This window comes from Callithrix jacchus, chromosome 1, assembly GCF_049354715.1.
Source record: "Callithrix jacchus isolate 240 chromosome 1, calJac240_pri, whole genome shotgun sequence".
In the NCBI taxonomy this organism is placed as follows: Eukaryota; Metazoa; Chordata; class Mammalia; order Primates; family Cebidae; genus Callithrix; species Callithrix jacchus.
In genome coordinates this window covers 204,031,098-204,052,184 of record NC_133502.1, presented here as the reverse complement: position 1 = coordinate 204,052,184, position 21,087 = coordinate 204,031,098, and the positions used below count along the sequence as shown (strand labels likewise).

The 21,087-nt window shown below is 44.0% G+C and overlaps 1 protein-coding gene across 10 annotated transcripts in view; it reads left to right on the top strand.

Moving 5' to 3' along the window:
• The window catches only part of LARGE1 (LARGE xylosyl- and glucuronyltransferase 1), a 635,729-nt gene that overhangs the window by 605,805 nt on the left and 8,837 nt on the right, over positions 1–21,087 (top strand). For all 10 annotated transcript variants that reach the window (XM_035261739.3, XM_054245858.2, XM_035261475.3 and 7 more), the window contains one exon: positions 7,124–7,270. In XM_035261739.3, coding sequence (XP_035117630.2) covers positions 7,124–7,270 — 147 coding nt within the window. The remainder of the gene's footprint in view (positions 1–7,123; positions 7,271–21,087) is intronic.

Sequence of the window (21,087 nt, the reverse complement as noted above, 5' to 3'; positions counted from 1 at the left end):
CTACCTCAGCCTCCTGCTTAGCTAGGATTATAGGAGTGTACCACCAAGCCTAATTTTCTGTATTTTTAGTAGAGATGAGGTTTCACCATGTTGGCCAAGCTCGTCTTGAACTCCTGACCTCAGGTTGTCCATCCACCTCGGCCTCTGAAAGTGCTGGGATTACAGGTGTGAGCCACCATGCCCTGCCCCAAGATGGTTATTTGAACAATGCATCCTGCAGAGGGGAGGAATGCCATGTTCTCATATGGAAGGTCAAGGAAAGGCAAACAAATGGGACTGAGCTCCCTCTTTCAAACTTTTTTTTTTTTTTTTTTTTGTAATCATAGCATGAATGTATTCATGAGGGTGGAACCCTCATGACGTAAATACCTTCCATAAGACCCCACCTCCACTGCTGCATTGGAGATTAAGTTTTCAACACATGAGTTTTGGGGGACACCATAGCACAATACCTAAGCCCACATCAGTGAGAGAGTAGGAACTTATTTCAGGGAATACTGAGGAGAAAGCATAGGGTAGACAGACCAGATTTAGGGAGCTCATTTTTTGGTGGAAACGGGTGAGTAACTGGAATCCTATTTTCAGGCAAGTTGTTACCATTGTGGGACCCCAGGATGGGAGTGATCGGAACACTGTGAAGGAGTTAGGTATTGGTCATAGAGTTTTCCTTATATCCTCTTCTCTGGACCACCTAGGTTCATTTTTCCCAGCCTCTAGACACTCGAGATGTAACTATATTGGCCAGTATTGTAACATGGATCCCTTTCCTGATTAGCAATCCAGCGCTGCCCTGTGTTTACTTGACTTATTTTTGCAGAACCAGAGGTAGGGAAGGGAACTTCGAAACAGCCATGGCGCTCACACTCACCTACTTGACTGGTGCCCTAGATGCCGCCCATGACCTCCACGTTGCCAGATCCAGTGGCCAGCCCCCAGCTCTCATCTCATTTGACTTCTCAGTGGCATCCAACAGCCAGTGACTCCTCCGTGGCACACTTTTTTTTTCTCTTGGCTTTTAGGTGCTCAATACAGTCTCATTGTGGTTTTTCCACCTTCTTGGTCACTCCCAGTAGTTCCCATTGCTGGCTCCTCTTCTCGTTCTACCCTCACTCCCATTTTATAGGTATTGCACGTCACAGATAGGGAAACTGCAGAACCAAGAGGTAAGTAGTTAGCTAGGATGCACACCTGAGCAGCCTGCCTCTAGAATCTGAACTGTGGCTCCAAGGAGGCGAACTTCTCAGAACTAAGCAGTGCGTTGCGTATCCTTATGTCTTCCTGGGCTGTTTCCCTGGTTACAGGGACCTGCCTCTAAAGGAAAGGATGGAGTTAAAAAGAGAGAATGAGATGGAAGGAGGTGTGTATGTATGTGTAAGAGAGATCAGCAGCCAAGGTCAGGTTGAGGATTGGTAATTCCACGCCACTGTAGCACCAGGGAAACCCATCCAGCACACTCTGCCCTTCCATGCTGTTACTTCCGTTTACACAGAGCCCAGGCAAGCCTACCATCTCCACCCACCCCTACTCCCTCAGTTGGCATACTCACATCCCCTCCCCTGCACACCAGTTTTGTCAGACAGGAGCCAGAGATGTGAACTATTCATATACTTGAGTGAGCTGAGAGGAGGGGCTCAGGGGAAAAGATACACGGAAGAGGAGGCTAGGGGGCTTTGGAAGATAAGCTTTATCAAATTCAGTTCCCCACTGGTTAGCTCTGCCGGGCTGGAAGAGGTGAATTTACTCTGTGAGCAACACCTGAATTGTTTTTGACACAACGACAGACTCAGAGGGCTGGCTAGAGACTGAGATCCCATGAGCTCTGTTTCTGTAAATGAGAAAACAGAAGTCTGCCCTGGTTGTAAGCGGTATGTCGTCTTTTCTGAATCCTCCTTCACTCTCCCCTATTCTCTTGCCTTGGATGCACCCGTAAGCTCAGCTTTGAAAGGGAGAGGACTTGTCAATGAGTTAACTCTAAGTTGGGCACTGCTTTGGGTTCTAGAACCCTCAGAGATGGGAGGTCAGCATTTATTGTCTCCATATACAGATGGGGAACCCGTGGTTGGGAGCGGTTGCAGAATGTGCCCGACGTCAGGAGAGAGAGGAGCACTCAGGTTTGGGAGCTGCTGCTGTCTGGCTCCAAGTCACTTATGTTCACAGGGCTTTCCATTGTATCAGCAAGGTTCTGGATTATTTAAAGAATTCCTTGGTCCAATACCAATATAGTGTGGTAGGTTAGTGAGCATTTTTGCAGGTGTCTTGACAAGACAAGGGCAACAAAACTTTGAACCAAACCTGTGCAAGGACTACAGCTGGTCTGCAAAAAGGAATCACACCATAAGGAAGTAAGTGTGTCAGCTCAGGCCCACGTGCTGGACAAGAACAGAGTGGCAGTCCAAGAAGAACGTCAGCAGAGCTTGGTATCATTGAATGATGAGGAGGAATGTGGACCAGGTCAGAATCAGGACATGTTTTATTTTAGGTAAGCTACCTGGTATTAATTTCTGTTTCTTGCAACTAAACAACCCTAAGCAACGTATTACAAGACCCAGAGTAGACAGATCCAGTAAGCAGCATGCCTTACGAGTGCAGTCCTCCGGGGTCTCCAGAGACACAGAGCCAATAGGAGAGAGACACCTAGTATATCCTATAGATATTAATACATATAATCAATATGGAGAGATAGTGATATATGTGTTGCTAGATCAATACAGCTTAAGGAATTGGCTCACACAGTTGTGGAGTTGGCAAGTCTGAAATTCACAGAGCAGGCCTGAAGGCTGGAAACTGAGGCAGGATTCCTATGTTATTGTCCTAAGGCAGTATTCCATCTTTTCTGGGAAAGCTCAGTGTTTGCTCTTGTGGTCTTCAACTGATTAGATGAGGCCCACCCATATTATCAAGGGAAATCTCCTTTCCTTAAAATTAACTGACTGTACTTGTTAATTATTAGATTGATGCACAAGTGACTGCAATACATCTATAAAACACTTGCACAGCGATGGCTAGACTAGTGTGTGACCAACTGGGCACCATAGCCTGGCCCACCTGATACATAAAAGTAACTATCATAGGCAGCATGTACCCAGTGCCAGGCACTGTGCAAGCCCTTCCACAAGCACTCTGCTTTTCCTCATCAACATATTTTACAAGTACATCAATGCCAGGACTTAAAGTAGTGAGAGTGATTTGCCCAGAAAGACAGCCTAGTAAAGTCAGAGCTAGATGTCTGGTCTGATTACCACTACACCAGACTGTCTTGCAAAGCTTCCATCTTAATAGTCTAAATTTAGCAATCTAAAAGAGTAACAGTGACCCAAAGTCACTCAGCTTCTCAGCGTGGGCCTAAAACAGGTCTCCTGGCTCCTTGCCAGCTTTCTGGCTCATCGGCCCCACTGTTCTGGAAGATTCTGCACCCTATCCTTTGCAGGACTTACTTTCCAGAGAACTATTGGCTGCAAATTGTTGACCCCTAGGACAGCAAGCCCCATCCAGGGCAAGATGTACTAACAGAACACTGAGCAGCAAGACCCAGGCTGCCATTACCTTCTTCATAAACAGATGTGCTCAGAGTTTGTACGATGAAGCCACTTCACTGTGAAACCACTTCATAATGAGACCGTTTCAGGACATCAGTATTGAAACTTCCTTGAACGGAGTCTGACATGGATCTGTCTGGTGACAGATCTATCTTGGCAGCAGTTTGTATTTTAGTGAGATTAAAGAGAATTTGCAGAGGTAAATAAGGCTTCCTAGGACTGCATTTGTGAGGCATGCTGCTTACAGGGTCTGTGTGCTCTGGGTCCTGACATATATTGGTAAGAGTTGTTTAGTTGCAGGCAACGGAAACTAATAACAGGGAGCTTAAGTAAAATAAAAACAAAAACAAAGCAAATAATGGATGGGTTATCTTACAGAATCAAAGTAGGACTTGGAAAATGAACACATAAGAAGACTGCAGTTAGCCAGGACGGCTCTGGGCCCCTCTGCAGCAGTTCAGAAGCCGTCAGAGCATGGTTTGACATCACTGCAAGTCCATTCTGTGCTTCCCCAGTCTATTTCTATTCAAATTTCCAGAGTAAGAAACTAATTTGCTCAGCTTGGGTCAAGTATCTAATTCTAAACAGCCTACCCTTGCCAGGGGTGTAGCTAGGGCAGGCAGAATGCTCTGAGAGCTGCCTCTATGTAAAGGAGCAGGTTGCCCCCATAGAAAGGGGAATTGTTTTCCAGCAGGAATTAATCTCCAAGCAGCAGCTCCTGTAGTAACTGATTATATTAGTAACTTGAGGCTTATATAGATAGAAACATCCATGTTAGATCTCTGTATGCCCTGCATACATACATGTATGTGTCTTTTCATTTTGCCCATTCCCTTTACAGCTCAGCCCTCTCAGCCTTCTCAGTTTCTATAGCACTGAATTCTAAAATAATCACCTATAAATGCAGTCTGGGGCCCCAGTGTAGACAGCCTTGTCCTGAGACATTTATAAGAATGTAAGCACCATGTGGGCAGAGACTATGGTTGTTCTTTTCACCCTGTATCTTCATGTGCCTAGCATATCATAGGTGCTGGGTGACTGGTGAGTAAGTAGCAACCACCCACCAGTACTGGCACACCTTCCCCCCTGCCCCAGGGATTCCAAGGGCTTTGCTGTCTTGGTGCAAGGATATTCTTTAGATCTATATGTCCCACCCCCAATACCCAGAATCAATAGATAAGGTACCCATCTTTCCAGAGGGAAAGGTAAAGAGCCTAGCTCTGCCCGTATCTAATAAGGGATTGATATAAAAGGGAGTGCTAGCTGACACTAGATGCCTGGCCACAGAAGAGGGAATCTTGGATATTTGAAAACTAACATTGTTGAGGCAGACAAAGCTAAGAATCCAGGCCAGGACAGGCTGACTCAAACTCACTAAGTATAGCTCACTCACACTCTATCTTGCTGTCATCCTTTACAAACCTCCTCTGGAATAGTGGTGTGAGAACTATATGTTATTTGGGATATAGTCAGCATGAGCACTATGATAAAGAGTGAACTGCAAATGATAATCAGGGAGTTCCAAAAGGAACTTCCAGCCCATCCCAACCAACCTCTCTCTACTGGGAGCTGGTGAGATCCATTAGCCAAGGATGGTTTTAGTAAACTGTCCTTATTCAAAACTGTCCTTATTCTGACCTGGTCCAGGTTCCCCCTCATCATTGAATAATACGAAGCCCTTCTGATGTCCTGTGTCCTTCTCGGACTGCCACTCCGTTTTGTCCCATATAGGCCTACGCTAACTCAGTTACTTTCTTATGGTATGATTCCTCTTTGCACGCCAGCTCTGGTTTCTGCTCATGCACAGGCTCAAAATTTGGTTGAGTGGAGTGACTTTCATAATGCAGCAATAGCGAGTTTTTTGTTTCTTTGTTTTGGTGGGGGTGGAGGGGCAGGGAGCACACAGGGTGGTTTGAGATGGAGTCCCACTGTGGCACCCAGGCTGGAGTGCAGTGGCACAACCTCGGCTCACTGCAACCTCTGCCTCCTGGGTTCAAGCGATTCTTCTGCGTCAGCATCCCGAGTAGCTGGGCTACAGGCACGTGCCACCATGCCCAACTAATTTTTGTATTTTTAGTAGAAGAAGCGGTTTCACCATATTGGCCAAGCTAATCTTGAACTCCAGACCTCGTGATCTGCCCCGCCCAGCCTCCCAAAGTGCTGGGATTATAGGTGTGAGCCACTGCACTGGGCCTTCAATGGACAGTTTTATGGTCACAGAGGGCTGCTGCTTTGTTTTTCAAAATGCCTTACAGTGCCTACGTTTTCCCAAGAAAGGCTGCTTTCTCTGTTTCAGAGATAGAAACAGACAGCCCATGATGACCTTGAAACCCAAAGGTCAGTGTCGAAGCAGGAGGTCAGAATGAATTCCTAGGTCCTGGCCAAAATAGATCACAGAAGATCCAAGCCAGGGAGCCATGATAGCAGTGCAGTATTATAGTGACCACTTGTCACAGCATGCCTGCCCCTGGACAGGTATGCCAAGTGGTATTCTATTACCTTGTTCCAGGAGGTAGATGTTATTGCCATCATTTTAGGGACAAGGACCAGAGATAGGGAGGAGGTAAATCGCTTTCCCAGGATGGCAGGACTCATAAAGTGACCCTGCCAGGGTCCAAATCCAGCCTGTGTTCATTAAAAGCCTTATGCCATATGGCACTAGATGCTGGGCCATGTATGGCCCTCCATGAGCCTTTCTCCCTAAGTGACAGCCGCAGAGCTGGGAAATGGCAGACAAACCCAGACATGCTGAATTGGATCTCAGAAGAGCAGAGTGGAAGGCCAGGCACCAAGGCACGACTTTGGAGAACTTTCCCCAAGTGGTATACCAGAGCTCTATCTTACTAGCGCTGGCTGCATAGGGTGTCTCTGCCTACCTGCTCTCTGTCACCTGCTCTGGTGTGGCCAGTGGTACAATAGGAGTGATTGACCAGCCCAGAGAACCAAGCAGGCTGGGCTCTAACCCCTGTGTCCTTGAAGACCTTCCTTCTGTGCCAGAGTCAGGGGCACACACTGAAAACGTGTGGGAGGTTCTCCAAGCCCCTCAATCTGTTTTGCCTTCTGTGTATTGTCCAGGAAGGTTGAGCTCTCTGTCTTAATCCCACTCCAATCTGGGTTCCCCAGGTGGTGTTTGCCAAGCTGCTTTGGGCTCCCAGGACTCCAGTTTCCCCATCTTTTTTTTCCTTTGTTTGTTTATTCATTTATTTTTTTTTTGAGACAGAATCTATCTCTGTCGCCCAGGCTGGAGTGCAGTGGCATGATCCCAGCTCATGGCAACCTCTGCCTTCCAGGCTCAAGCAATTCCCATGCCTCAGCCTCCCAAGTAATGGAGTCAGGGTTTCACCATGTTGGCCAGGCTGGTCTCGAACTCCTAACCTCAAGTGATCTGCCCACCTCCACCTCCCAAAGGCTGGGATTACAGATGTGAGTCATCGTACCCAGCCCAGTTTCCCCATCTTTAATTGAGAGGCTGACTTGAGCTTTTTCTTCCTTGCCTCCCTGGGCCAATGACCACCCTGCCCTCAAGGGGGAAGACCCTGGCCTGGTGTCACAAAGTCTCTGTCTCTCTGCCTCTTCCCACTTTTCAGGAAGTCTGTCATCCAGCTCGACCTTGCCAACACCAAGAAAGCAATGATTGTGCCTGCATTCGAGACACTGCGCTACCGGCTCTCTTTCCCCAAGTCAAAAGCGGAGTTGCTGTCAATGCTGGACATGGGGACCCTCTTCACATTCAGGTGAGTGGCTCTAGCTGCTGTACTTTAGGGGTGCTCAAAGGCCTTCTTTGTTGTGGGAAACTGAATGCCAAAGTTATTGACCCAGAAGGTTGTTGCTCACTTTAGTCCACTGTGAGACCAGGAAAGCACCACTTTCTACAGTGTCCTTGTGGTCTCGCTCTTTTTCCCATGCCAGTATAAACCACGTCCTTTTTTTTTGTGCATGGATGACAGATGTTATATGTCTAGATGGAAGATTAGGCATGTTTGGAGGACTGAAGGGTAGGAAGGTTTAGCTTATTTCTGTTTGTACTTGTTTCTAAACAGTTGAGGTCCCTGCTCCCATCTCCCGGCTCTGAATTCTCTCTTTTGTGCCTGTCCATTCATTCATTTGGTAGGTGACTTTCATCCTGTTAGCACCATGGTAGTAGTTTTCCTTTTTCTGTGTGGTATTGTGGTTTGTTATCTGAGCCCCTGAGGCGTGGGGGATGTGTAGCCATTGTGTCAACAACTTTAAGTCATCAAGGTGACTTCAGAGTTGCGCACAGCACCCGTGGCAGCCAACTTGCCAAGTGACTTCTTTCCCAGGCCCCTGCATCCTGCAGGAGCTCCCCTGTCACCTATCCCGAGTGCCCCAGGAGTCTGTACCACTGCAGAGGTGCAAACAGATTCCACGTCCTGGGGACAGGCTGCAGAATTACATATAGTGATCCAGAGGGACGTCCGTGTACTGCTGTGTGCCGTAACTTGGCCGTCTGCAGACAGGGCTGATGCTTCTGCCTGCTCTGGTTTTATTTGTTTTTTGTTGTTATTGTTCTTGTTTTGAGACAGAGCTTCACTCTTATAGCCCAGGCTGGATTACAGTGTCATGATTTCAGCTCACTGCAACCTTTGCCTCCTGGGTTCAAGTGAGTCTTCTGGCTCAGCCTCCCAAGTACCTGGGATTACAGATGCCAACCACCACACACATCTAATTTTTATGTTTTTAGTAAAGACAGGTTCCATCATGTTGGCCAGGCTGGTCTCAAACTCCTGACCTCAGGTGATCTACTGGCCTCCGCCTCCCAAAGTCCCGGGATGACAGGTGTGAGCCACCTCACCCAGCCCTGCTCCAGTTTTAAAGTCAGGCTACTATTGTGAATGACGTCAGGTGGCCAACACTTCCTTTGAGCTAAAAAGCATGCCTTTCTAGATCATTGGAATTTTTTTATTGCCTTTTAGGTTTTGGGGTACATGTGAACAACATGCAAGATATTTACATAGGTACACATGTGGCAGTGTGATTTGCTGCCTTGCTCCCCTTCACCTGTATCTGGCATTTCTCCCCATGCTCTCTCTCCCCAACTCCCCACCTTCCACTGTCACTCCCCTCCCTGTGTCCATGTGTTCTCATTGTTCAACACCCGCCTATGAGTGAGAACATGCGGTATTTCATTTTCTGTTCTTGTGTCAGTTTGCTGAGAATGATGGTCTCCAGGTTCATCCATGTCCCTGCAAAGGACACGAACTCATCATTTTTTATTGCTGCATAATATTCCATGGTGTATATGTGCCACATTTTCCCTGTCTAGTCTATCATCGATGGGCATTTGGGTTGGTTCCAGGTCTTTGCTATTGTAAACAGTGCTGCAATGAACATTCGTGTGCATGTGTCCTTATAGTAGAACGATTTATAGTCCCTTGGATATATACCCAGTAATGGGATTGCTGGGTCAAATGGAATTTCTCTTTCTAGGTCCTTGAGGAATTGCCACACTGTCTTCCACAATGGTTGAACTAATTTTCACTCCCACCAGCAGTATAAAAGTGTTCCTGTTTCTCCCCATCCTCTCCAGCATCTATTGTCTCCAGATTTTTTAATGATTGCCATTCTAACTGGCATGAGATGGTATCTCAATGTAGTTTTGATTTGCATTTCTCTAATGACCAGTGATGATGAACATTTTTTCATATGTTTGTTAGCCTCATGTATGTCTTCATATCCTTTGCCCATTTTTGAATGGGCTTGTTTGGTTTTTTTTTTTCTTGTAAATCTGTTTTATTTCTTTGTAAAGTCTGGATATCAGCCCTTTGTCAGATGGGTAAACTGCAAAAATTTTTTCCCATTCTATTGGTTGCCAATTCACTCTACTGACTGTTTCTTTTGCTGTGCAGATGCTGTGGAGTTTGATTAGGTCCCATTTGTCTATTTTGGCTTTTGTTGCCAATGCTTTTGGTGTTTTGGCCATGAAGTCCTTGCCTACTCCTATGTCCTGAATGGTTTTGCCTAGATTTTCTTCTAGGGTTTTTATGGTGTTAGGTCTTATGTTTAAGTCTTTAATCCATGTGGAGTTAATTTTAGTGTAAGGTGTCAGGAAGGGGTCCAGTTTCTGCTTTCTGCACGTGGCTAGCCAGTTTTCCCAACACCATTTATTAAACAGGGAATCCTTTTCCCATTGCTTGTTTTTGTCAGGTTTGTCAAAGATCAGACGGTTGTAGATATGTTATGTTGCCTCAGAGGCCTCTGTTCTGTTCCATTGGTCTATATCTCTGTTTTGGTACCGGTACCATGCTGTTTTGATTACTGTAGCCTTGTAGTATAGTTTGAAGTCCAGTAGTGTGATGCCTCCTGCTGTGTTCTGTTTTGCTTAGAATTGACTTAGCTATGCGGGCTCTCTTTTGGTTCCATATGAAGTTCATGGTGGTTTTTTCCAGTTCTGTGAAGAAAGTCAATGGTAGCTTGATGGGGATAGCGTTGATTCTGTAAATTACTTTGGGCAGTATGGCCATTTTCACGATATTGATTCTTCCTAACCATGAACATGGAATGTTTCTCCATCTGTTTGTGTCCTCTCTTATTTCGTTGAGCAGTGGTTTGTAGTTCTCCTTGAAGAGGTCCTTTACGTTCCTTGTTAGTTGTATTCCTAGGTATTTTATTCTCTTTGTAGCAATTGTGAATGGCAGTTCGTTCTTGATTTGGCTCTCTTTAAGTCTGTTATTGGTGTATAGGAATGCTTGTGATTTCTGCACATCGATTTTCTATCCTGAGACTTTGCTGAAGTTGCTTATCAGTTTCAGGAGATTTTGGGCTGAGATGATGGGGTCTTCTAGATATACTATCATGTCATCTGCAAATAGAGACAATTTGGCTTCCTCCTTTCCTATTTGAATACCCTTTATTTTTTTTCTTGCCTGATTGCTCTGGCTAGAACTTCCAGTACTATATTGAATAGGAGTGGTGAGAGAGGGCATCCTTGTCTAGTGCCAGATTTCAAAGGGAATGCTTCCAGTTTTTGCCCATTCAGTATGATGTTGGCTGTTGGTTTGTCGAAATAGCTTTTATTATTTTGAGATACATTCCATCAATACCAAGTTTATTGAGGGTTTTTAGCATAAAGGGCTGTTGAATTTTGTCAAAGGCCTTCTCTGCCTTTGGTCTTTGGTTCTGTTTATGTGGTGAATTACATTTATAGACTTGTGTATGTTGAACCAGCCTTGCATCCCCAGGATGAATCCTACTTGATCATGGTGGATAAGCTTTTTGATGTGCTGTTGCAATCGGCTTGCCAATATTTTATTGAAGATTTTTGTGTCTATGTTCATCATGGATATTGGCCTGAAGTTTTCTTTTCTTGTTGAGTGTCTGCTGGGTTATGGAATTAGGATGATGTTGGTCTCATAAAATGATTTGGGAAGGATTCCCTCTTTTTGGATTATTTGGAATAGTTTCAGAAGGAACAGTAACAGTGTTTTGTGTGTGTGTCTGGTAGAATTCAGCTGTGAACCCATCTGGACCTGGGCTTTTTTGTGTGCGGTAGGCTCTTAATTGCTGCCTCAACTTGTTATTGGTCTATTCATGGTTTCTACTTCTTCCTGGTTTAGGCTTGGGAGGACGCAACTGACCAGGAAGTTATCCATTTCTTCCAGGTTCACTAGTTTATGTGCATAGAGTTGTTGGTAATATTCTCTGATGATGGTTTGAATTTCTGTGGAATCTGTGGTGATTTCCCCTTAATAGTTTTTTATTGCATCTATTTGATTATTCTCTCTTTTCTTTTTTATTAATCTGGCTAGTGGTCCGTCTATTTTGTTGGTCTTTTTGAAAAACCAGCTCCTGGATTTATTGATTTTTTTGAAGGGTTTTATGTGCCTCTATCTTCTTCAGTTCTGCTCTGATCTTAGTTATTTCTTGTCTTCTGCTAGGTTTTGAGTTTTTTTCGATCTTGCTCCTCTAGCTCTTTCAGATTTGACAATAGGGTGTCAATTTTGGATCTCTCCTTTTTTCTCATGTGGGCACTTATTGCTATATATTTTCCTCTAGAGACTGCTTTAAACGTGTCCCAGAGATTCTGGTATGTTGTGTCTTCGTTCTCGTTGGTTTCGAAGAACTTCTTTATTTCTGCCTTCATTTCATTGTTTATCCAGTCAACATTCAAGAGCCAGTTGTTCAGTTTCCATGAAGCTGTGCAGTTCTGAGTTAGTTTCTGAATTCTGAATTCTAACTTGATTGCACTGTGGTCTGAGCGACTGTTTGTTATGATTTCCATTCTTTTGCATTTGCTGAGGAGTGATTATGTGGTCAATTTTAGAGTAGGTGTGATGTGGTGCTGAGAAGAATGTATATTCTGTGGATTTGGGGTGGAGAGTTCTGTAAATGTCTATTAGGTTTGCTTGTTCCAGGTCTGAGTTCAAGTCCTGGATATCCTTGTTAATTTTCTGTCTGGTTCACCTGTCTAATATTGACAATGGAGTGTTAAAGTCTCCCACTATTATTGTGTGGGAGTCTAAGTCTCTTTGTAAGTCATTAAGAACTTGCCTTATGGATCTGGGTGCTCCTGTACTGGATCTGTATATACTTAGGATCATTAGCTCTTCTTGTTGTATCGATCCTTTTACCATTATGTAATGGCCTTCTTTGTCTCTTTTGATCTTTGTTGCTTTAAAGTCTATTTTATCAGAGATGAGAATTGCAACTCCTTTTTATTGCTCTCCATTTCCTTGGTAAATCTTCCTCCTTCCCTTTATTTTGAGCCTTTGTGTATCCTTGCATGTGAGATGGGTTTCCTGGATACAGCACACCGATGGGTTTTGGCTTTTTATCCAATTTGCCAGTCTGTGTCTTTTGATTGGTGCATTTAGCCCATTTACATTTAGGGTTAATATTGTTATGTGTGAATTTGATACTGCCATTTTGATTCAAGCTGGCTGTTTTGTCTGTTAGTTGATGCAGATTCTTCATTTTGTTGATGCTCTTTACCATTTGCTATGTTTTTGGAGTGGCTGGTACTGGTTATTCCTTTCTATGTGTAGTGCCTCTTTCAGGAGCTCTTGTAAAGCAGGCCTGGTGGTGACAAAATCTCTGAGTACTTGCTTGTTTGCAAAGGATTTTATTTTTCCTTCATTTATGAAGCTTAGTTTGGCTGGATATGAAATTCAGAGTTGAAAGTTATTTTCTTTGAGGATGTTGAATATTGGCCCCCACTCTCTTCTGGCTTGTAGGGTTTCTGCTGAGAGATCTGCTGTGAGTCTGATGGGCTTCCCTTTGTGTATAACCTGACATTTCTCTCTGGCTGCCCTTAGCAGAATTCTCCTTCATTTCAACCCTGGTGAATCTGACGATTACGTGCCTGGGGTTGCTCTTCTTGAGGAATATCTTTGTGATGTTCTCTGTATTTCCTGGACTTGAATATTGGCCTGCCTTGCTAGGTTGGGGAAGTTTTCCTGGATAATATCCTGAAGAATATTTTCCAGCTTGGATTCATTCTCTTCGTCACATTCAGGTACACCTATCAAATGTAGATTAGGTCTTTTCACATAGTCCCATATTTCTTGGAGATTTTGTTCATTCCTTTTTGCACTTTTTTTCTCTAATCTTGCCTTCTCGTTTTATTTCATTGAGTTGATCTTCGACCTCTGATATCCTTTCTTCTCTTGGTCAATTCAGCTATTGAAACTTGTGCATGCTTTGTAAAGTTCTTGTGTTATGTTTTTCAGCTCCATCAATTCACTCATATTCCTTTCTAAGTTGTCCATTCTAGTTATCATTTCATCAAATCTTTTTTCAAGGTTCTTAATTTGTTTGCATTGATTTAGAACATGTTCTTTTAGCTCACGGAAGTTTCTCATTACCCACCTTCTGAAGTCTGATTCTGTCATTTCATCACACTCATTCTCCACCCAGCTTTGTTCCCTTGCTGGTGAAGAGTTGTGATCCCTTGTAGAAGGAGAGGTGTTCTGGTTTCGGGTGTTTTCCTTTTTGCGCTGGTTTCTTCCCATCTTTGTGGATTTATCTCCCTGTCGTCTTTGTAGTTGCTGATTTTCAGATTGGGTCTTTGAGTGGATGCTCAGTTTGTTGATGATGAAGTTATTTCTGTTTCTTAGTTTTCCTTCTAACAGTCTGGCCCCTCTGCTGTAGGACTGCTGAGGTCTACTCCAGGTGCTGCTTGCCTGGGGATCACCTGCAGCAGCTGCAGAACAGTAAGGGTTGCTACCAGTCTCTTCTTCTGCTCTCTTTGTCCCAGAATGATGCCTGCCAAATGTCAGTCTGCTCAGTCCTTTGTGAGGTGACTCTTTGGATATACAGGGGTCAGGGAGCTGCTTGAGGAGACGGTCTGTCATTTATAGGAGCTCAAGTGCTCAACTGTGAGCTCCGTTGTTCATTCAGAGCTGCTAGGCAGGTACGTTTAAGTCTGCTATAGCAGAACTCATAAACCCCTTTTTTATCCCCCCAGGTGCTCTGTTCCGGAGAGTTAGTGCTTTATTTATGCGTTTCCCTTGTGCTGCTGCCTTTTTTTCCAGGGCTGCCCTGCCCAGCAAGGAGGCAGCCTAGTCACTGTCTGCCTGCAGAGGCTTTGCTGAGCTGCTGTGGGCTCCGCCCTGCTGCCATGTGAACTTCCCTGCAGTCCTGTTTATATGAGTGTGGTTAGAACTGCCTTGGCCATGGTGGCCCACCTCCTTAATGGCAGACTCTCTCTGTTATGGCGGGTGCATGCTTCCTCAGCAATGTTGGACTACCTCTGTAGGGGTGGAGTGCCTCGGTAATGGCGGACACCCCCTCCCCATTTTTGTTGGCCTGAAATATATCTTCTTTTGTCAAGTGTCTGTTCATATCCTTCACCCACTTTTGAATGGGCTTTTTTTTTTTCTTGTAAATCTGTTTTAGTTCTTTGTAGATTCTGGATATTAGCCCTTTGTCAGATGGGTAGATTGCAAAAATTTTTCCCCATTCTGTTGGTTGCTGATTCGCTCTAATGATAGTTACTTCCACTGTGCAGAAGCTCTGGAGTTTAATTAGGTCCCATTTGTCTATTTTGGCTTTTGTTGCCAATGCTTTTAGTGTTTTGGTCATGAAGTCCTTGCCTATGCCTACGTCCTGAATGGTTTTGCCTAGGTTTTCTTAAAGGGTTTTTATGAAGTGTTAGGTCTTATGTTTAAGTCTTTAATCCATGTGGAGTTAATTTTAGTGTAAGGTCCAGTTTCTGCTTTCTGCACGTGGCAAGCCAGTTTTCCCAACAACATTTATTAAACAGGGACTCCTTTCCCCACCACTTGTTTTTGTGAGGTTTGTCAAAGACCCGATGGTTGTAGATGTGTAGCATTGCCTCTGAGGCCTCTGTTCTGTTCCATTGGTCTGTATCACTGTTTTGATTACTGTAGCCTTGTTTGAAGTCAGTATAGTTTGAAGTCAGTGATGACTCCAACTTTGTTATTTTTGCTTAGAACTGACTTGGCTATGTGGGCTCTCTTTTGGTTCCAAATGAAGTTTAAGGTGGTTTTTTCCAGTTCTGTGAAGAAGGTCATTGGTAGCTTGATGGGGATAGCATTCAATTTATAAATTATTTTGGGCAGTATGGCCATTTTCACGATATTGATTCTTCCTAACCATGAGCCTAGAATGTCTCTCCATCTGTTTGTGTCCTCTTATTTCATTGAGCAGTGGTTTGTAGTTCTACTTGAAGAGGTCCTTTACGTTCCTTGTTAGTTGTATTCCTAGGTATTTTATTCTCTTCATAGCAATTGTGAGTGGCAGTTCATTCTTGATTTGGCTCTCTTTAAGTCTGTTATTGGTGTATAGATATATGGGAATACTTGTGATTTCTGCACATTGATTTTGTATCCCGAGACTTTGCTGACCTTGTGATTTCTGCACATTGATTTTGTATCCCGAGACTTTGCTGAAGTTGCTTATCAGTTTCAGGAGATTTTGGACTGAGACGATAGGGTTGTCTAAATATACAATCATGTCATCTGCAAATAGAGACAGTTTGACTTCCTCTTTTCCTAATTGAATACCCTTTATTTCTGTTTTCTGTCTCATGGCTCTGGCTAGAACTTTCAATACTAAATTGAATAGGAGTGGTGAGAGAGGGCATCCTTGTCTAGTGCCATATTTCAAAAGGGAATGCTTCTAGTTTGTGCCCATTTGGTATGATATTGGCTGTGGGTTTGTTGTAAATAGCTTTTATTATTTTCAGATACATTCCATTGATACCTACTTTATTGAGTTTTTAGCATGAAGTGCTTTGAATTTTGTCAAAGGCCTTCTCTGCATCTTTTGAGATAATCATGGAGTTTTTGTCTTTGGTTCTGTTTATGTGGTGAATTATGTTTATAGACTTGCGTATGTTGAACCAGATTTGCATACCCGGGATGAAGCCTACTTGATTGTGATGGATAAGCTTTTTGATGTGCTGTTACAATCGGTTTGCCAGTATTTTATTGAAGATTTTTGCATCTATGTTCATCACAGATATTGGCCTAAGGTTTTCTTTTCTTGGTCGAGTCTCTACTGGGTTTTGGTACCAGGATGATGTTGGTCTCATACAATGATTTGGGAAGGATTCCTTCTTTTTGGATTGTTTGGAATAGATTCAGAAGGAGTGGTACCAGCTCTTCCTTGTACATCTGGTAGAATTCGGCTGTGAACCCATCTGGACCTGGGCTTTTTTTGGTTGGTAGGCTATTAGTTGCTGCCTCAACTTCAGCCCTTGTTATTGGTCTCTTCAGGGTTTTGACTTCTTCCTGGCTTATGCTAGGGAGGATGCAAGTGTCCAGGAAGTTATCCATTTCTTCTAGGCTTACTGGTTTATATGCATAGAGTTGTTTGTAGTTATCTCTGATGATGGCTTGTGTTTCTGTGGAATCTGCGGTGATATCCCCTTTATCGTTTTTTATTACATCTATTTGATTATTCTTTCTTTTCTTTTTTATTAATCTGTCTAGTGGACTATTTTGTTGACCCTTTCAAAACAAAAAAAAAAAAACCCAGCTCCTGGATTTATTGATTTTTTATTTTGAAGGATTTTTTGTGTCTCTGTCTCTTTCAGTTCTGCTCTGATCTTAGTTATTTCTTGTCTTCTGCTAGCTTTTAAGTTTTTTTGATCTTGCTCCCCTAGCTCTTTCAATTTTGATGATAGGGTGTCGGTTTCAGATCTTTCCTTGCTTCTCATGTGGGCATTTATTGCTATATATTGACCTCTGGACATTGCTTTAAATGTGTCCCAGAGATTCTGGTATGTTGTGTCTTCATTCTCATTGGTTTCAAAGAACATGTTTATTTCTGCCTTCATTTAAGAGCCAGTTCTTCAGTTTACATGAAGCTCTGCGGTTCTTAGTTTCTGAATTCTGAGTTCTAATTTGATTGCACTGTGGTCTGAGAGACTGTTATGATTTCCGTTCTTTTGCATTTGCTGAGGAGTGATTTACTTCCAATTATGTGGTCAGTTTTAGAGTAGGTGTGATGTGGTGCTGAGAAGAATGTATATTCTGTGGATTCAGGGTGGAGAGTTCTGTAAATGTCTATTAGGTTTGCTTGGTCCACGGCTGAGTTCAAGTCCTGGCTGTCCTTGATAATTTTCTGTCTCATTGAAGTCTCCCACTATTATTGTGTGGGAGTCTGAGTCTCTTTGTAGGTCATTAAGGACTTGCTTTATGTATCTGGGTGCTCATGTATTTAGGATCATTAGCTCTTCTTGTTGCATTGATCCTTTTACCATTATATAATGCCCTTCTTTGTCTCTTTTGATCTTTGTTGGTTTAAAGTCTATTTTATCAGAGATAGGATTGCAACTTCTGCTTTTTTTTTGCTCTCCATTTGCTTGGTAAATCTTCCTCCATCCCTTTATTTTGAGCCTCTGTGTATCCTTGCACGTGACATGGGTTTCCTGGATACAGCACACTGGTGGGTTTTGATGTTTTATCCAATTTGCCAATCTGTGTCTTTTGAATGGGGCACGTAGCCTGTTCACATTTAAGGTTAATATTGTTATGTGAGAATTTGATACTGCCATGTTGATGCTAGCTGGTTGTTTTGCCTGTTAGTTGATACAGTTTCTTCATTGTGTCGAAGCCCTTTACCATTTGGTATGTTTTTGGAGTGGCTGGTAGTGTTTCTACGTTCAGGGGCTCTTGTAAAGCAGGCCTGGTGGTGATAAAATCTCTGAGTAATTGCTTGTTCATAAAGGATTTTCTTTCTCCTTTGCTTATAAAGCTTACTTTGGCTGGATATGAAATTCTATGTTGAAAGTTCTTTTCTTTAAGGATGTTGAATATTGGCCCCCACTCTCTTCTGACTTGTAGGGTTTCTGCTGTGAGTCTAATGAGCTCCCTTTGTGGGTAACCCGACCTTTCTCTCTGGCTGCCCTTAGCATTTTCTCCTTCACTTCAACCCTGGTGAATCTGACGATTATGTGCCTTGGGGTTGCTCTTCTTGAGGAATATCTCTGTGGTGTTCTCTGCATTTCCTGGACTTGAATACTGGTTTGCCTTGCTAGGTTGGGGAAGTTCTCCTGGATAATATCCTGAAGTGTTTTCTAGCTTGGATTCATTCTCTCCGTCACATTCAGGTACACCTATCAAACGTAGATTAGGTCTTTTCACATAGTCCATACTTCTTGGACACTTTTTGTCCATTTCTTTTTACTCTTTTTTTCTCTAATCTTGCCTTCTCATTTTATTTTGTTGAGTTGTTCTTCGACCTCTGATATCCTTTCTTTCTTCTGCTTGTTCAATTTGGCTGTTGAATTTTGTATATTATTTGCAAAGTTCTCGTGTTGTATTTTTCAGCTCCATCAGTTTATTTATATTCCTTTCTAAGCTGTTTTATCCCATCAGCATTTTGTCAAACCTTTTTTCAAGGTTCTTAGTTGTTTCTTTGCATTGGGTTAGAACATGTTCTTTTAGCTCAGAGAAGTTTGTTACTGCCCTCGTTCTGAAGCCTGTCTCTGTCTGTTCATCAGACTCATTCTCCATCCAGCCTTCCTCCCTTGCTGGTGAGGAGTTGTGATCCCTTGGAGGAGGAGAGGCATTCTGGTTTTGGGTGTTTTCAACTTTTTTGAGCTGGTTTCTTCCCGTCTTTGTGGATTTATTTACCTGTGGTCTTTGTAGTTGGTGTCTTTCAGATGGAGTCTCTGAGTGGAAATCCTGTTTGTTGATGATCAAGTTATTTCTGTTTCTTAGTATTCCTTCTAACAGGTCCCTCTGCTGCAGTACTGCTGGAGGTCCACTCCAGACCCTGCTTGCTTGGGGATCACCTGCAGTGGTTGCAGAACAGTAAGAGTTGCTGCCAGTTTCTTCTTCTGCTATCTTTGTCCCAGAAGGATACCCACCTGATGTAGCCTCAGCTCTCCTTTATGAGGTGACTCTTGGATATATGGGGGTTGGGGAGCTGCTTGAGGAGACACTTTGTCCCTTCTAGGAGCTCAAGTGCTGAGCTCCGTTGTTCCATTCAGAGCTGCTGTGCAGATACATTTAGGTCTGCTGCAGTAGAACTCATAACCGCCTTTTTTCCCCAGGTGCTCTGTCCCAGGAAGGTTGGGCTTATAAATATAGTTTCTGTCATGCTGCTGCCTTTTTTCAGGGATACCCTACCCAGAAAGGAGGCAGCCTAGTCACAGTCTGCCAGCAGAGGCATTGCTGAGCAGTGGACAGTGGACTCTGCCCAGCTGCCATGTGAACTTCCCTGCAGTCCTGTTAATAGGGGTATATTCAGAACTGCCTCAGCAATGGTGGCACACCTCTTTAATGGCAGACCCCCCCTCCCCCACAGAGCTAGACTGTCCTGGTTTTAGCTGTGTTTGCTGTGAAACTCTCATTCCAGAGCATTTCAGATTGCTGGTCTTTGTGGGGGTGGGACCGGCAGAGCCTGATCACCTGGCTCCCTGCCTCAGACCCCCCTTTTTTTTTTTCAGTTGAACGGGTAACTTTGTCTTCCAGGTGTTCCAGTTGAAATGGCATCCAGATTTCTGTGAGTTCTTGTACGGAGACCCACTGAGCCAGCTGAAACAGCTGTGCTGGAGACTTGTGGCGCTTTTTCACCCAGGAATCTCTGGGCCTGACACAGTCCCCTTATTTTCAGTTGAACTGGTGACTCTGGTTCCCAGGTGCTGCAGTCACCAGCTGAAATGGCGCCTGAACCCATGCGCTCCTCCACCCAGGAATCTCCTGGTCTGTGGGCAATAAAAATCCATCTGGAAATGCAGCGACCACTCACCCTCTGCTCTCTTGCTGGGAGCTACAATCCAGAGCTGCTCCTATTAGGACATCTTGGATCCCAATCAACCCAAGTTATTTTGACTACAGTCTTTTCAATAAAATTCCAATGATCGGAGGTGGAGCAAGATGGCCATGTAGGAACAGCTCAGGATTGCAGCTTCCAGTGAAAGTGCAGAGGGTGAGTGGACACCGCATTTCCAGACGGATCTTTATTGCGCACAGACCAGGAGATTCCCAGAGGGAGGAGCCCCACAGGTCGCCAGCACAGCTGTTTTGCCGGCACCCCGGTGTGGCGGCTCTCTGTACAAAATACACTGGTCTGGTTGCCCTTTTAACTTGGCAATTGGACCTCCGGGAAGGCAGATTAGCCCATTTATCTGATTAAACAGGACTGAAACAGAGAGCCAGGCCCTAGGAGATTGCTGGGCAAAAAAAGCGCCCACGAATCTCAGCGCCATTGTTATAGCTGGCACAGTGGGTCGCCGCATGGGAAACCACACAGATCCTGGCACCCTTTCAGCAGGCGACTGGAACACTTGGGAGACAGTTAACCATTCAAGTTAAAAAACAAAAAAAGGGCTTTGAGGCAGGGAGCCAGGTGATCAGGCTTGGCAGGTCCCATTCCCACAAAAACAAAAAAACCAGCAATTGGAAACACTCAGCGTTGAGAGTCTCACGGCAAGCACAGCTGAACCCAGGACAGTCATATTTCAGGCCAACAAACATATGAAAAAATTCTCATCATCACTGGTCATTAGAGAAATGCAAATCAAAACTACACTGACATACCATCTCATTCCAGTTAGAATGGTGATCATTAAAAAACCTGGAGAGGACGTGGAGTAATAGGAACACTTTTACACTGTTGGTGGGAGTATAAATTGGTTCAACCATTGTGGAAGACAGTGTGGCAATTCCTCAAGGACCTAGAAATAGAAATTCCATTTGACCCAGATATCCCATTACTGGGTAAATATCCAAAGGATTATAAATTGTTCTATTATAAGCACACATGCACACGAATGTTCATTGCAGCACTGTTTACAATAGCAAAGACTTGGAACCAACCCAAATGCCCATCAGTGACAGACTGCACGGGGAAAATGTGGCACATACACACCATGGAATACCATGCAGCCATAAAAAACGATGAGTTCATATCCTTTGTAGGGACATGGAAGAACCTGGAAACCATCATTCTCAGCAAACTGACACAAGAACAGAAAATCAAACACCACATGATCTTATTCATAGGCAGCTGTTGAACAATAAGAACACATAGACACAGGGAGGGGAGCATCACACACTGGGGACTGTCGGGTGGGAACTAGGGGAGGGATAGCAGGAGGTGAGGAGTTGGGGAGGGA